Consider the following 17,409-nt stretch of genomic DNA (forward strand, 5'->3'; position numbering starts at 1 on the left):
GTCAGAAGCTGAGGAGTGACCTTACTGATGTTATAAAATCAGGAGGGGCATGGATAGGGTGAACAGCCAAGGTCCTTTTCTTAGGGTGTGCAAGTCCAAAACTAGAGGGTATTGGTTTAAGGTGAGGGGGGAAAGATTTTAGAAGGTTCGGGTGGGGTAACCTTTTCAGGCAGAGGGTGGGCCTGTATGGAATGAGCAGCCAGAGGAAGTCATGGAGTAATATAGCACAGAAACAGACCCTTTGGTCCAACTCTTTTGTACCAGTCAGATATCCCAATCTGACCGAGTCCCATTTGCCATCATTTGGCCCATATCCCTCTAAACTCTTCCTATTCATGTACCTGTCCAGATGTCTTTTACAAATTTTGGATTGTACCGACTTCCACCACTTCCTCTGGCAGCTTGTCCATACATGCACCACCCTCAGCATGAGCAAGTTACCACTCAGGTCTCTTTTAAATCCTTTCCCTCTCATCTTTAATTTATGCCCTCTAGTCTTGGACTTCCCTACTCTCGTAAAAAAACCTTGACTACTCTAGTGGTGGAGATGAGTACAATTAAAAAGCATCTGGATGGGTATATGAATAGGAAGGGTTTAGAAGGATATGGGCCCAATCCTGGCAAATGGGATTAGGTCACATTGGGTCGGCATGGATGCGTTGGACCAAAGGGTCTGTTTACATGCTGACTGACTTTATGACTCTAAGTGGCAAGCATGGTGTGGATACTGCAGGCTGGAGCTAAGTGTGCACTTCTTAGAAGAGAGAACAAGAAGCCCTGAGATGCAGCCTGGTTCAGTCTGTAAACTGGATGTCTGTCCTTGCACAATATGTCCTTGCAACAGCCATTACCAGATGCCAGTGTGCCCTGCAGTGCAGCTCTGTTCTCCCTGAGTAGCCTGCTCATGGATTGGAGAGGTGCCATGATGATTGTGAGGGACTGACAGACGTTGGATGCCAATATCTGTGGATGAGGGAAGAGGCAGCATGCTCCATGAACCGTGCCCCTGCAAAGTTTCACCTCTTTTTTTTCCACCTTCTTTGGTTGAGGGTAAAATTAGGAGGAGGAAGCTGGAAAAGTGATTGTTAGCTGGTACAGGATGAGCAGACAGAGGTTAGTAGATTTTGTGATGTTGCCCATAAACAGTTTATTACTGTCATTGAATCCCAACAATGAGAGTGCAGCTTTGAACTGACTCCAACACATCCATTAGTGGATTACCAATAATATAATGTCCATGGGTTTTAATTTACTTCTGTTCGGGGTCATCTTATTATGCTGATGGATAATGCACTTTTTATGATTGCACAATGACACTCAGGCCAGAGGAGTAATAAGTTATATTCATGTGGTAAGCGTTTTGAATGATAATACATAGATTGCGCAACACTGAGACAGGATATTGAATCCAACCCATCTAATCTATTCTGTGTATGTGTTCCATACAAACCTCCACCCACTACTCTTTATCATACTCCATCCGTCTAACATTCTAATCATTTTTAACTCGTGTTTATATCTGGCTTCTTGCTAAATATATCTCTGCTATTTGCCTCAACCATTCAATGCTCGGCAATGTCTTAACCATTCTCTGATAACCAGCTAATTGCCCGCAATGAATGTACTTGGCATATATCATGAAGTGAACAGCTACCATTTAATTTTCCATTGTATAGGACAGTGGTGGTTTAAAAAGTGATTTAAAGCACTGTAAATGCCTTAATTATTAGATTCAGTGTGACAAGATACATAGCAGACCCCATATTCATTCCCATCTCTGCTGAGTTCAGCCAAGGATGTATTAGAGATGGGAAAGATTTACTCATTTGTTTAACTAGTTTCCCCTTAAAAACATCAAAAGAGGTGATGAGATTTTGAGTATCACCTTTGGAATTTCAGTACAACATGACCAAGTTTAGTTTGTTTCACTGGGGATGTTGCCCAGACTAAAGATGTGAGACAGTTTACAATGGCTCACAATGTAGCATTAGCTTTGTCAGCCTGGACGAGGGAGAGGGTGTGGTAGGAGTGGGGGCCCAGCTGGGGAGAGAGGACAGAGCAGCTATAACCAGCCTGTATTTGGTGGATGAAAGCCAACTGGACAAAAATTTCTAATGGCTATCGAGCGATTTCACAGGCAGCAGTGTGTATCTGTGGGGAGAGCATTTTATTTTTGGGTGGTATTGAATTAGCAGTCAATTATGTACTCCAACCAGTTTGACTTTTCTTTGAAATGTCAACATTTCTGCTCAGGCTATTTAGATCAGATAGAATAGATTAGTTACTACTGATATATCTACCAAGAGTCATTATCTTTAGGAGGTCATGGTTTGGGGGTGCCGCTGTTGGATTGGGGAAGACAAATTTAAAAATCACACAACACCAGGTTATAGTCCAACAGGTTTATTTGGAAGTACTAGCTTTTGGAGCACTGCACCTTCATCGGGTAGCTGTGATGAAGGAGCAGCATTTCGACAGCTAGTGCTTCCAAATAAACCTGTTGGACTATAACCTGGTGTTGTGTGACTTTTAAGTTTGTCTTTAGGAGGGAATGGTTCAGGTGAACAATTCGAGTGAAAGAGGAGAATAATCACTACTAACCACTCAACTTGACCTCTTACCTGTGGATTCACTGAATTGTTTTTCTCTTTCCAGGAAGAAGCAACAAATTGAATCCAGAGTATCAAATGCACAATCACATCATAAAATATGAAACAATAGTACCCCAGTGGCTAACCTCAGGACCATTGGAACACCCTCCATCTCAGAACCAGGTACAGCAAATTAATCAGATAACTAACCCATTGTTGATCGGACTAACACAATCGGGTAATGTGTTGACCTGATAACCAGATAAAGCTTGATTAGCAGAAAGTCAGTTCCTACTCTGATAATCAGTTATAGCTGGCTAACCTCGCAACATGACTGCTATGCTAGTGACCAGGCAATTATTAACTGCATATTACTTGCATTTTATAATCAATTAAAGTGATGATTTAATACCAGCTAGATGCAGTATTTGAACTTATTAACTTTCACACAGTATTTTAATACGAACAACAGTTTGTGTGTTATGATGATACAGCAGGAAGCTTTGAAAGAGAATGGCAGATAGACCATCAGGACTAAGGTTAAGTACTGATGGGAAGGGGTGTGCCTGGAGGCAATAAGCCAAGATTCTTGTTCCGATTCACTCACCCCTCCTCCCTGCCCTGGATCCTGCACCATGTTTTTACAGGGGCCCTAATGCTTTCCGGAATTGAATTCCAAATTTCCATCGCCAAGTGTGCTCCCTCATTCTTGAGCAATCTACTAATCTATTAATGTTTCTCTTTTATGTAACTTAAGACAAGATAAATACTCAATGTTGCAAAATAACAATTGTAAAACTTCCTGAAGAAACAATAAGCCTGCTTTCAGACTTACCTCTCACCCTGAACTGTAGCCTCTGATTACTCTGCTTACCACATCGAACATTTGTCTGCCTAGGTGAGTGAAAACAGTCTGCTCTGATACTGACACACAACCTGGGAAGGTCCTATGTTCCCTTTCGACTGATTTAACCAACCTCAAATCATGCTGGTTAACCCAATCTAGAATTGGGCATCTGTAGCTCAAACACATTTTAGTGTCTGTCCTTTAGGGAAGAGAATAAAAAACGGAGAATGAAATTGAAAGAAAAGAAGGAACTTGCATTTATGTAGCACCTTTACCAGCCTTTGAACATCCCGAAGTACATTATAGCTGATGAAGTACTTTTTAAAATGTAAGCAACATGGTGGCCAATTTGCACACAGCAAGATCCCACAATGTGACAATGATCAGATGACTTGATTCAGTGATTTTTATTAAGGGATAAATATTGGCCATGATACCCTTAGAGTCATAGAGATGTACAGCATGGAAACAAACCCTTCAGTCCAACTCATCCATGCTGACCAGATGTCCTCAATTAATCTAGTCCCATTTTCCTGAATTTCATATCCCTCTCCATCTTTCCTATTCATATACCCATCAGATGCCTTTCAAAAGCTGTAATTGAAACAGCCTCCACTCCTTCCTCTGGCAACTCATTCCATACATGCACCACCCTCTGTGAAAAAGTTACCCCTTAGGTCCCTTTTAAATCCTTCCCTGCTCACCTTAAACCTATGCCCTCTAGTTCTGGACTCCCCCACCCCAGAGAAAAGGCATGTCTATTTATCCTATCCATGCCCCTCATGATTTTGTAAACCTCTATAAGGTCACCCTTAGCCTCCATCGCTCCTGGAAAACGGCTCCAGCCTATTCAGCCTCTCCCTATAGCTCAAACCCTCCAACCCTGGCAACATCCTTCTTCAAAGTAGTGCCAGAGGGATTTCTGTATCCACCTCGGAGGGCAGGTGAAGTCTCAGTTGAATGCCTTGTTTGAAGGTGCTCCCTCTCCCCTTGCAGTATTGAGGGAGTGCTACACTGTTAGTATGGGTTACATCTTCAAGGCTGTGGAGAGGAGAGGAGCCCCTGAGCTTCAAACTCGGAGCTGAGATCCAACTGAGCCACAACTGATACCCCAATGTTCAGCTGTAATTTTGCTGATTTTGGGTGAGGTCATAATTGCGATGATCTCTTGTTCCTGAGGCAAGAAGACCCCCCCCCCCATCTCACTCTCGCACGCACGCACACGCGCACGCACACACGCTCACACACACACACACACACAATTAATGGTCAGTCTCAAGGAAAAGGAGGTGACTGATGTTTGGTTCAAAAAGAACTTCATTTTTCACACACCTTGTGTAGAGGCCAATCTCTGAATTTTCGCCAAGGAAATCCAAACACTTTGCACTTACCAGCCACTCACTGCTTAGGTCAAATCTGCCTGAGAGAAAACCTATTCAGTAGAATCAAAGAATAGGACACTGTTGAGTTTAGCTCCACATGTCTGTGCATGTACCGTTTGCTGGACTTCTTGGGAAAGGGATGGCAGGGACAACCTGGTAAATCTGTGATAGCAAGGCAATGAGAGGACCTGCAATTCACCTTCTCAAATGCCATTTATGTAAAAGTCAACCACCTGCTATACGGGAAAAATATTGCCTTAAAAACTTGTCTTTTATAATCGTTATAGAGAACTTATTTAGACACAGAAGTCATTCCACATGTTTAATCATTAGTAAGGCTGTTTGAAATATAGAGCCATAGCAGCTGAGGCAACCCACAACATTGTTGCCTTGACCTAGCAACCAGATGAAGTTTAATAACTTTAAACCAGGAGAAAGTGAGGACTGCAGATGCTGGAGATCAGAGTCGAGAGTGTGGTGCTGGTGTGGTGCACAACAGGTCAGGCAGCATCTGAGGAGCAGGAGAAAGAAGTTCTCCTCGCTCTACAAGGGATTCTCCTGCTCCTTGAATGCCACCTGACCTGCTGTGCTTTTCCAGCACCATACTCTTAACTTTAAACCAGCCACTGTATAACCCGTTAACCAGCTGCATTGCATTGTTAAGGCACTCACTCACTCTGAACCAATTGGAGTCATAGAGTCATACAGCATGGAAACAGATCCTTCGGTCCAACCAGTCCATGCCGACCATACTCCCAAACTAAACCAGTCCCACCTGCCTGCACTTGACCCATATCCGTCCAAACCTTTCCTATTCGTGAACTTATCCAAATGTCTTTAAATGATGCAACTGTCCCTGCATCCACACATCCTCTGGCAGTTCATTCCACACATGAACCACTCTCAGTCTAAAAAAGTTGCCCCTCATGTCCTTTTGAAATCTTTCTCCTTTTTCCTTAAAAATATACCTCCTAGTTTTGAACTCACCCCACCCGAGGAAAAAAAAACTGATGCACAAATGCTAACCTTGAAACCAGGTGCAGCAAATTAACTGTAAGCCATTTTATTTTGTTATTCAATTGCAGCACCTCACAAAGCATCCACACCAGCACCTTGCAGTTACAGGCTAGCAACCTGAGATGAGAGGCTTGGCCATCAGTAGACAGCGCAAGCGAAGAGTCACACTTGGGGTCTTATCAATGTGATTGTGTACCAGGTTGTACAATTATTAACTGAATCACCTAGAGAACTATACTGCATTAGACTTTTTAATCCAGTTGGTCTTTCCTCAACAGCAGCATTTTCGCCTCTGTGATGGAGAGATGTGGAGTCAACAGAGTTGAACACATTACCCAAGCCAATGTTGTCCATGTTATCCTTTGGTCTTGGTGTTCAGTCCAGACTCTGCCTCTGAAGTGAATTTAAAAGATCCCGTTGAAGAAAAAACAGCTGTGTTTTCCCTGATGGTCTAACCAATAGTTATTCCTCAACTTGCATCGAGATCGCTTGGTTGTTTATGTTTTTGCGGGATCTTGATTTGACTTTTAGATCACCTGAACTCATGAAAGTGACCACAAAAAAATCACTGTGAAGTGCTGTGAGGTTGTAAAAGACACAATGTAAATTCTAGTTATTTTTTTCTCTTGTTGACAAGTATTGAAATGGATCAATTGTTCCATATCCATCTCAATTGATTGCCTTTTCTCAGTGCCAACACTAGAGGAAGGCTCATTGGGACCTGCTGACATTGTGCCCATGAAACCCCAAGCACTTGGGAGGTGTGAATGTTCACAATGCATTTCTCTTGGCCACTGTCCTGTCTCTCATTGTTAGCCTTTGAAAGGATTCTTCCCTTCCCCTCCCCTGCACAACACATGACCATCACTCGTCCTTCAAGTGGACTGTACAACCGAGGAACTCCCTGCTTGAAGTCAATACTGAGAGGTGCCAGACCAAGCAACTCTTTAACAAGTTACACTAATGTAGATCAGAATAATGAGGTTTTTCATTCCTTCTTTCCCCTCCCACCCTCCCTGTGCACTCAGCATCCAGCCTGGGCCGAGATTCAAGTCACAGCTGAAGGAAGACATTATATTCTCGAGATTCAGAAAAATGAGTAAGTACATATGCAGTGTACAGAACGAAATGTATTGCGTAGAAAGTGAAATACATTACAAATTACAGACACAATCTAGAATACAGGGCACAGTACTGTAATACAATAAGTAATATGCAGTGCTGAAGATAAACTGTGGTATGGAATGTGGATAAAGTGTAGCACAGAGAGTAAATTATTAATGACAATGGCATCATACAAACAGAATAGAAATATTCTGGGCTGTTTTCCACCTTGTGACATAATGATTTGTGCCTCTGTGGTCAACTATGACATAAGCATCTCCTGGTGTAGCTCAGGAGACCTGTACTGACATGACAGTATCTATCACATTTGCTGTGGAAAGAGATAGCGTGCTAAGAGTATGCATGAATCGCTGATCCCCATTGGCTCTCGGACTTGTCCCCTCCAGTGGTCAACCTCCCAAGGTCCAGCAGCCCGTTTGCAGCTTCAGTATTCATCATCTCACCTGCAGGTGTCCTTGTTGAGAACGAGTGGACTCCCAAGGGATCATGACCCTTTGGTCAGTTTAGTATCCAGAATGTCTTTATATGGTTAATGGCCATAGACCCAGTGGACATCATTGAGTAATAATGATTGTATGCTATTAGAATCTTGCACCTTCCAGGATCCCTGAGTTGATGGCCTTGCCTTGCCAAGAGCTACAAACATAGGAATTGGGAGCAGAAGTAGGCTATTGAGCTTGCTTTACCAAGGATACCTCTGTGACAGCAGAGATAGAATGTCCATCCTTTTGTACTGTCTTGCGAGTGTGGTGCTGGAAAAGCACAGCAGGTCAGACAGCATCTGAGGAGCAGGAAAATCGACATTTCGGGCATAGGCCCTTCATCAGGAATGAGACTAATGGGCAGGGGTGGGGGGGGCTGAGAGATAAAGTGGAGGGGGGATAGATGGGGAAAGGTGATGGACAGGTCAGGTGGGTGGTGCCGAGTTGGAGGCTTTGGACTGGGGTAATGTGAGGGGCGGAGAAATGAGGAAGCTGTTGAAATCCACATTAACCCCATCTGGTTGCAGGGTCCTAAGGCAGAATATGAGTCGTTCTTCCTCCAGGTGTTGTGTGGTAAGGATTTGGCGATGGAGGAGGCCCAGGACCTGCATGTCCTTGACAGAATGGGAGGGGGAGTTGAAGTGTTCAGCCACAGGCCAGTGGGGTTGGTTGGTTTGGGTGTCCCAGAAATATTCTCTAAAACGATCTACAAGTAGGCGTTCTGTCTCCCCGATGTAGAGGAGACCACATCGGGTGCAATGGATACAGTAGATGACGTTGGTGGAGGTGCAGGTAAATTTCTGCCGGATATGGAAGGGTTCTTTCAGGCCTTGGATGGACGTGAGGGGAATGGTGTGGCTGCAGATTTTGTACTTCCTATGGTGGCAGGGGAAGTGCTGGAAGTGGAGTGTGGGCTGGTGGGGGTGCGTGGATCTGATTAGGGAGAGAGTGTGGTGCTGGAAAAGCACAGCAGGTCAGGCAACATCCAAGGAGCAATAGAATCAATGTTTCGGGCATAAGCACTTCATCAGGAGTGCATGAAAGTACAAACCCTTTTCTCCTGCCCAGCATCTGTTATCCACTGTAGAGGAGTGCATTGTATATGCTGATTTGTTAGATCTGTAATGATAGATGATGGTACAGTAACATCATAGAATCACTACAGTGTGGAAGCAGCCCATTCCACATTGATCCTCCGAAGAGCATCCCACTACCTTATACCTGTAACCCCACATTTTACATGGCTAATCCACCCAGCCTGTACATCCCTGGAAATTATGGGCAATTTAGCATGGTTAATTCACCTAACCTGGATATCTTTGGACTCTGGGTGGAAACCGGGTCACCCAGAGGAAGCATGGGGAGAATGTACAAATTCCACACAGACAGTTGCCCGAGGGTGGAATTGAACCTGGGTCACTGGTGCTGTGAGGCAACAATGTTAACCACTGAACCACCGTGTCACGCTAACATCCTGGACTATTTCATTTATCTTCCTTATCTTAATCATCCAACTAAAATTTTTACAGACATATCTGTCCATTTAGCATCAAATGTGTTGTTCTGTTTAGAATATTAGTGTGATGTCATCAGAATAAAGATGTTAAAGACTTGGTACAACTTTGTCTTGGATATCGGGTGAACAAAGTTGACTTGGGAGTAGACCCATGTACCCATACAAAGTGTATCAGAGTAGCAGAAGAGAGTGAAGAATACTATGTTACAGCCACAGAGAAAGTGCAGAGTGAGAGATCAGAATTAACACTTGAGAGATCTGTGCAAAAGTCAGATAGCAGTGGGGAAGAACTGTTCTTGAATGTATTCGTATGTGCATTCAAAACTTTACATCTGCCTGATGGAAGAGGGTGAAAGAGGGTATAACTGGGTGAAAGGGGTCTTTGATCTTGTTGGTTGCTTTCCCAAGGCAGTGGGAAGTATAGATGGAGGCAATGCGAGGAAGAATGATTTCCGAATGGATTGCGCTGCATTCACAACTCTCAGAGATCTTTGCAGTCTTGGGAAGAGCAGGTGCCATAGTGCATTGTGATTCATCGGGATAGGATACTTTCTCTGTTGCATCTATAAAAATTAGTAAGAGTACTCGTGGACATGCTAAATTTCCTTAGCCACCTGAGGAGGTAAAGGCATTGTTGCGTTTTCTTGACCCTTGTGATGATATGGGTGGACCGGGATAGATTGTTGGTGATCATCACTCCCAGGAACTTGACGCTCTTGACCATCTCCACTCCAGTGCTCTAGGTCCAGACAGGAGCATGTCCTCTACTCCGCTTTCTGAAGTCAATGACCGGGTCCTTCACTTTACTGGCATTGAGGGAGAGATTGTTGTCTTTACACCGTTCAGCACTCAATCTCTTTCCTGTATTCTGTCTCATCGCTGTTTGAGATCTGACGTACAATGGTGGTACTGTCAGCAAACTTGTAAATGGAGTTAGAGCTGAATTTGGCCACACGGTCATTAGTGTATAAGGGGTTCAGTGGTGGGTTGAGTAGGCAGCCTTGTGGGGCACAGGTGTTGATGATTATGGTGGAGGAGATGTTGTCACCTATTCTTACTGATTGCAGTCTATGGATCAGGAAGTCCAGTTACAGATGGAGGAGTCAAGACCTAAGTCTTGGAGTTAAGAGATGAGTTTGTTTGGATTTATGGTGTTGAAGGCGAACTGCAGACAATAAGTAGGGGCCTGACATAGGTATGCTTACTATCCAGATGTTTGAGAGAATGAGCGTAGGGCCAGGGAGATGGCATCTGCTGTGTACCTGTTGCGCCAATAGCTGTATTGCAAAGGATTAAGGCAGTTTGGTAGGCTGGAGTTGATGTGAGTCATGACTAACCTCTCAAAGCACATCATGGTTACAGAGCAACAGCAATCGGCCATTGAGGCCTGCCGCATGATTTTTCTTAGGCATATTGCGATCACATTGAGCAAACAGACATTTTTAGAAGCATTGGAATGGAAGTGGCCATTTGGCCCTTCAAGCCTGTTCCATTATTGAATATGATCATGGCTGATCCTCTATCTCAATGTCATAATCCTTCTTTCTCTCCATACACTTTGATGCCTTTAATATCTAACATAGCCATCTCTTTCTTTGAATATTCTGAGTGACCTGGCTTCCATGGCCTTCCGTGCAAACTAGCGCACAAAAATGGAAATCTCCCTTCACCTAAACACTAGACGTTTCACAGCAACTGTTGGAGAAACAGGAATATGAAAATTGAGGCACTAGTAAGGGGCACCTTACTGAATAAAAAGTACAATCTCTTTGACTGCATTTGGAGATTGTGTAAAGTTTTAGGCAGCTGATATAGAACCAGTATAAACGTACTGAATTGGTAAAATGTGGACTTCCTAGGATGATGTTAAGGGTGAAAAGTTGTTTTTCTTTAAGAGTTGCAAAGGTTAGTTGGAGGGAGATCTGTCTGAGGCTTACACAACTCAGAAGGGTTATGATGAGGCAGAACACTGCTAAAAAAAATGACAGTTCAAGACAGTGTCAACAGAATGACAAGAATGTACAATCCATTAGCCCATGGATTAATTGAATTCATGAATATTGTAGATGTCTTTAAAGGGAAGCTAGATAAGCATAAGTGAGTGGGTCTAGGTGGGATACTCTTCGGATGTTCAGTGTGGACTCGATAGGCTGAATGGCCTGCTTCTGTAAGAGGAAAAGGAATAATGTGACAGGTTTAACTGAAATAGGAAGGCAGTGAGCTTTGCTTGGAGCATAATGCCTGTTGGTCTTTTCTGTAGGAAACAAATGGATGGAATAAATATTTTTTATGCAGAGAATCATCAGAATCTGAAATTCTTTGCCACAAATTATTAATTGAAATAGAGTCCATTGATTCTTATAATAAGGACCCAGTAATTGTTTGAAAGACTTTAACAACTTTGAAAGTATAAAGGTTTCATTTGCTCACTGCTCTTTCAATTACAGGCCTGTTCTCTGATATCTATAGCAGCTGGGTGGCATGGTGGCTCAGTGGTTAGCTCTGCTGCCTCACAGCACCAGGAACCTGGGTTTGATCCCAGCCTTGGGTGACTGTCTGTGTGGAGTCTGCACATTCTCCCTGTATATGTGTAGGATTCCTCCCACAATCTAAAAATGTGTGGGTTAGGTGAATTGGTTGTGCTAAATTGCCCATAATGTTCAGGGATGTGTAGGTTAGGTGCATTAGTCTAGGGTAAATGTAGCATAGGGGGAATGGGTCTGGGTAGAATACTCTTCAGAGGGTTAGTGTGGACTTGTTGGGCTGAAGGGCCTGTTAGGAGAAAGTGAGGACTGCAGATGCTGGAGATCAGAGCTGAAAATGTGTTGCTGGAAAAGGTTAAGGTGAGGGTGATAGGCCGGAGTGGGGATGGGGGCGGAGAGGTCAGGAAGAAGATTGCAGGTTAGGAAGGTGGTGCTGAGTTCGAGGGTTGGGACTGAGACAAGGTGGGGGGAGGGGAAATGAGGAAACTGGAGAAATCTGAGCTTTGGCTACCTCACCCCATGATTAAGGCTTCATGGGTCTTTTAGGGACCTGCCATTCCCTCTCTTTTGAATATTGCTTAGTTGACCACATCCCTCGTGGAAGCCAATTGCTGTAATGCTGCTATGTATTTCTGGGGTCACCATTTTCCTGACATCTCTGGCAGAAGGTACATCTCCAATGCAGATAACCAAACCCTGTATCTCATGGGACTCCAGTTTAATTTTCCCAAAATGTTCAAGTAATTCTCATTTTCAACATTGTCCTTTTCAATCTTGGTGTCTTGTCTCTATGCCTAGCATAGCCGATAGGGTTGGGTGGGGGAACAATACAGCCATCCCATCCTCAAAACAAACACATCTATAACCTTATATCCTAAGGTCAGTTTGGCAGTTCTACGTATATTCCTGAAAACGGTGTGAAAATGTACAAAGAGAATGCCAAGGAAGTAGGTTTAGTATGACATAGCTGAAAATATATTGCACTGACCGGCAGACATTGTTTTAAACAGAATCATTCTGCACTTACAACAGTGATCTCATCATTTCAAGGCCTCAAACTTTGGCAACTGTTATAATTTGCTGTTGAGAAGCTGAACTTTGAGTTGAACATCAGCCAATCTATGCAATGTTAAGAGTATTTTTCTTGGTCCAAGACCCTGTCTAATGTGCAAAAAGATTTGTCACAAAGGAGAAGCTAAGGATTCTTATGTTAACTGTAAAGAGAGATTGAAAAAGGGCTTCATCTGTAGCTTTTGTAAGTCAGGGTTTTAATTTGAGTGGAAAGGCTTTATCTTGCAGGTTAGAACTGTCAGATCATTACCTCAGTGAGTATCACAGAAACTTAATTCCTAGTTCAGATGGTGTATGATTTAGAGGGACATCCTGAGGTGGTGTTTGTTATATCTGCTGCTGTCTTTGTGTTGAGGTTGCACATTTAGGAGGCGCTGTTGAGGTGTGCTGCATTCTGTAACTATGGTACTTCAGCAGTGTAGGGATTTGACGTTTAAGCCACTGGAGGTGGCACTCATGAAGGTGCCAGCATTCGTCATGTTTTATTTTGACAAAGCTGTATTTCAAAAAGGTGTCATTTTGTAGGACATCCTTGGGATGAATTGTCCACCCTGTTATGTTGCTGTACATTGACTTACAAAAGGGATTTTGGAGAAGTTAGTTTAAAAGCTTGCCTCTAGAACATGGTGAAGATGTCCTGAGTGATCTGTAAATGGGTGATGTGAGAAAAGAAACGTTTTCACACAGCGAGAAGTTAGGGTGTGGACTGCATTGCTTGGAAATGTAGTGGATGCCGATTCAATTGAAGCATTCGAGAGGTGATTATCTGGATAGAAATAGTGTGCAGAGATAGAAAGGCAGAAGATTGGCACCAGGTAACAGAATGGACCGAATGGACGCCTTATGTGCTGTGACAAGATTCAAAATGGCACTGATATCGGGCGACTCCTTGCAAGCTCTCTACAACAGATCTTATTCTCACATCTCTTATAACCATTCCACACTTTTAAACCTACATTGTAAGTCTGTAAAAATTATTAACAATGTTCTCTTAAATCTTGCTAATGTTGATTTTGCTTTGTGCACCTCCTGTGCAGCTATAACCTTGTATGCCTGGCCCTGTCTCAGCACCTTATGATCCGTATCCCTTTGTTTGCTATAATCTGCTTGTACTGCTTGCAAAACAAAGCTTTTCACTGAAATTAGGTACATGTGACAACAATAAATCAAATCACAAATCACAATTCTGCAATTCTGTGAATGAAACCAGTTAGAGGAATAGCTAGGAGAAAAGAAAGTTCCACAAAATGTTGTGAGAATTCCGTGCATGGGAAGGTTTTAGGCTTACAGTTGATTGAAATGTTGTAATGCAAAGCTTACACTTCCTTGGCAAATAAGGCCATGACAGATATTGAAGAATGTGGAATTGTGGTTTAAAAATCAACAAATGTTAACAAATCATTGAAGCTATTCTGACAAACTGAATATCTGACTCATATTCCTGTGTTCTGAGAAACTACTGACTTACTTAGTGACGGCTTCCTGACTTGCTTCATGTTGTCCTTAACCCTTCTCTAACTTCTTGTAGTTTCACTAATAAGAAAATCCAAAGTCCTGATTTCAGCCATCCTGCAAGAAGAAACCTAGAAGTAGCTAAAACAGTTTAAGCAAGAAGTGAGGAAGGGTGTCATGATGATACCATTTAACATGCCAGTAAGCAGTATTATAGTGACCATGTTCAAGCCCTTCCAACACAGCTACCTCTAAGAAATAAGATAGATTGAAATACACTGAATAAAATACACATTCTAGAAAATAAAATCACCGTTTTTCCAGAAAAGATTACTTTGAGGTCAAGTATTTGATTGCATTGATCAAATGGCTTGCGACCGAATGGAAATACTGTATGAAAAAAAATCTGTGGAATCTGTCAGGTCGATAAGGCATGGCACACAACTACTTTTCAAAGATGGAGATCTCTGGCCTATTAAGCAATATTGCTTCAGCATTGGTGGCTATGTTCATTGCCTTGGCCCTGGGCAATGAGTTGGAATTCCATCCTTAAGTTAATTTGCATTCAACTTCTCCTTTTCTCTGTTTCTTAATTTCTCTGTCTCTCCACTCTTTCCCTCTCTCTAGCTGTGTTTGTTCTCTCCTCCGTCTGCATCTGGCAGCTTTGCATGTGCAACTCAGGAGCTCAGATGCCTTGCAGCAGACCCCAATCCTGTAAACCTCTTGCCAATTCCACCAATGACTGTGCTTCTGAGAAAGGACTTCATTGTTGTAAAGCACTTCCGGGCATCCTAAGGATGTGAAATTAAAAAAGTATAAATTGCTGAAGAAATTCAACAGGCCTGGCATCATCTGTGGAGAGCGACACATTTCACTATGACTTCTTTGGAATGAAAGGTGACAAAGGGTCAGTTAGACTCGAAACGTCAGGTCTTTTCTCTCCTTACCGATGCTGCCAGACCTGTTGAGATTTTCCAGCATTTTCTCTTTTGGTTTCAGATTCCAGCATCCGCAGTAATTTGCTTTTATTTAATGACTGGAAAATGTTATTTTGTATGCTGTTGACAAAGGAGGGACAAATGGAACAGGTAATGGGGGTGGCCAGAATAAAACACAAAGAGGGAGTGCTAATGGTAATAGAGGTCAGATATACAGGCAAAATAGGTGTTAATGGTAGGTAGAAACACAGATCAGCTGGGCTGAGAAAAAGCCCATGTAAACACGACATTGTGTGGGGGAAAGGCTCTATGGGAATGCAGACTCTTTTATCCCTTGAGGTTGCAACAATTCCCCCGACATAAATTAAAATTGTCTTTATTTCTGAGCATTGTTTCCTTGTGAGAGGTCACTTATGCTAGTGGTTACTAGAGCCATAAACCTAACTGATGTAGTACTGAGCAACTTTTTAGGAAAAGTGTATGTGTGGCTTTGAAAAGCACCTTCTGTGACGTTTGTAAGATTTTGACTTTGAAATGTATGATGCCCTTTTTCCAGGAAATTTTTCAGTTCCATCAAGCTTGAAGGCTTGGTTATTTCAGATATACAGCACAAAACATCATTGCCCCTAAACTGAAGGCCGTGTCTCTGGTTGAGGTACATTCCCTGAGGCATCAATTGCTGTCGCAGACTTCAGTCAACTGGCCATCTTTCAAATACAAGATGAGATTAGATTCCCTACAGTGTGGAAACAGGCCTTTTGGCCCAACCAGTCCACACCGACCCTCTGAAGAGTAGCCCACCCAGACCCATTTTCCTCTTACTAATGCACTATGGGCAACTTAGCATGGCCAATTCACCTGACCTGCACATCCTTGGACTGTGGGAGGAAACCGGAGCACCCGGAGGAAACCCACACAGCCACGGAGAATGCGCAAACTCCACACAGACGTCGTCCGAGGCTGGAATCGAACCAGGGTCCCGATGCTGTGAGGTAGCAGTGCTAACCACTGAGCCACCGTGCCCCCCAAAGCCTAACCATTGATTACTGCTGGGCTGTTGCAGATGATCCCAATCCTGACTGAGTGTGTCTTGACCTCAGTGTAAGAATCTTGGACTGAATTTTGAAACAAATTGGTACTGCTGTCAGGCCAGCTGTACCAGTTGTGGCCAATCAGAGGGCCAGCAGCTCAGCAGCACCACCAGGTGTGGTGGCCACTTTTGGGACTGCGTCTAGATATGAGGGGTTGATGATGGAGGGCACACTCAACACCACGTCAGAGGTTTGGAAATGCCGGGGCAATCACACAGTCCGTGGTGGCGGTGTGAGGGATTTGTTGACAAGAGCAGGCAGCCATTGTTGCTGGGTGACCACTCTGCAGACTGTAGTGTGCTGAGCTTGCTGGGAATCCAGCAGTGTTCAAATGCCAGTCTGTCCACGTGGCAGAGGAACCCCCACCCCACCCAAACTACTACCAGTAAAATGCCTTGAGTTATCCACCAGAGTAGCGCATTTGGCCTCCACGTGGGGAAATATTCCAGGCCTTTCTCAGACACTGGAAAGATGGTGGCAGAGTAACTCCTCCCATTTTACAGAGCTCGGTGACTCAAACCATCCCAGACAATAGGTAACATCCACTCCCCGGTGTCAACTTTGCAACTTGTAGCCTCACAACATTGAATACAAATAGCAAGTTGCACCATAACTCTGACCACGGCCAGCTAACTTGGCAAAGACTTGTTTTGACCGCACAACTAAATGTTTTTGTAATACCGATTTTCTGAATGTGGGAGTGTCCTGGACAGGTTGTCCAATGCGGGTTACCCCAAGAAGGTTCTGGAATTGAGAAACCAATGCCTGTCACATGATGCCATTTTTTTCTGGAATGTTCAGGAAAGGCAAATTGTGAAGAGTCTGTCATGACGAGCATTCTGCTTGAAATATCTTCAATAACAGAATTGATAGGTCATCGGGAACTGCAAATTGAAGCTCTGGAGACATGGATAACCTTGTGTTTTCAATCTTTTTGGAAAGTGTTATATTTTTAAAGATGATGTGGAAAAGTCAAATATTATCCAGTGTTCCAACAAATAACTGCAGCAGTTGCCTCACACATTGACACTCAGCTGGTCTGGGATTCCCGCTGGGAATTCTGTCTTGCCTGTATGTATCCAATGCAGAGGAAATCTCAGTTTCCAGAATATTGTGTGTCTTGGAAGGTTGCTCTGGGGTCAGAAACAAGCAGCTTCAAACTAATATGCACATTTCCTTTCTGGTTTCCATCCCCCAGGGTTTGAATGTTTTTGTTACGAAGCATCATTTTTGCTGTTGATATCCCTTTCAACAGCGATTAGCCTCACTCATTCCTTGCTAAGTTTCAATCGCTGTGATACAGGAGTGCATACATCGCTTCAAGGCAAAATTCAATGCTATCATGCTGGGCTCTGTTTAGTCGTCGTGGTTCCAGAAAGTCAAAGTAGACAATCAGCCATAATATAGTTGAATG

General features: G+C 43.4%; 1 protein-coding gene across 2 annotated transcripts in view; it reads left to right on the top strand.

The window, feature by feature from the left end:
- Positions 1 to 17,409, top strand: part of adam19b (ADAM metallopeptidase domain 19b) — a 169,670-nt gene that overhangs the window by 20,496 nt on the left and 131,765 nt on the right. For both annotated transcript variants that reach the window (XM_043703985.1, XM_043703984.1), the window contains exons 2-3: positions 2,656 to 2,774; positions 6,866 to 6,936. In XM_043703985.1, coding sequence (XP_043559920.1) covers positions 2,656 to 2,774; positions 6,866 to 6,936 — 190 coding nt within the window. The remainder of the gene's footprint in view (positions 1 to 2,655; positions 2,775 to 6,865; positions 6,937 to 17,409) is intronic.

Source organism: Chiloscyllium plagiosum, chromosome 14 (genome assembly GCF_004010195.1).
Source record: "Chiloscyllium plagiosum isolate BGI_BamShark_2017 chromosome 14, ASM401019v2, whole genome shotgun sequence".
Classification (NCBI taxonomy): domain Eukaryota; kingdom Metazoa; phylum Chordata; class Chondrichthyes; order Orectolobiformes; family Hemiscylliidae; genus Chiloscyllium; species Chiloscyllium plagiosum.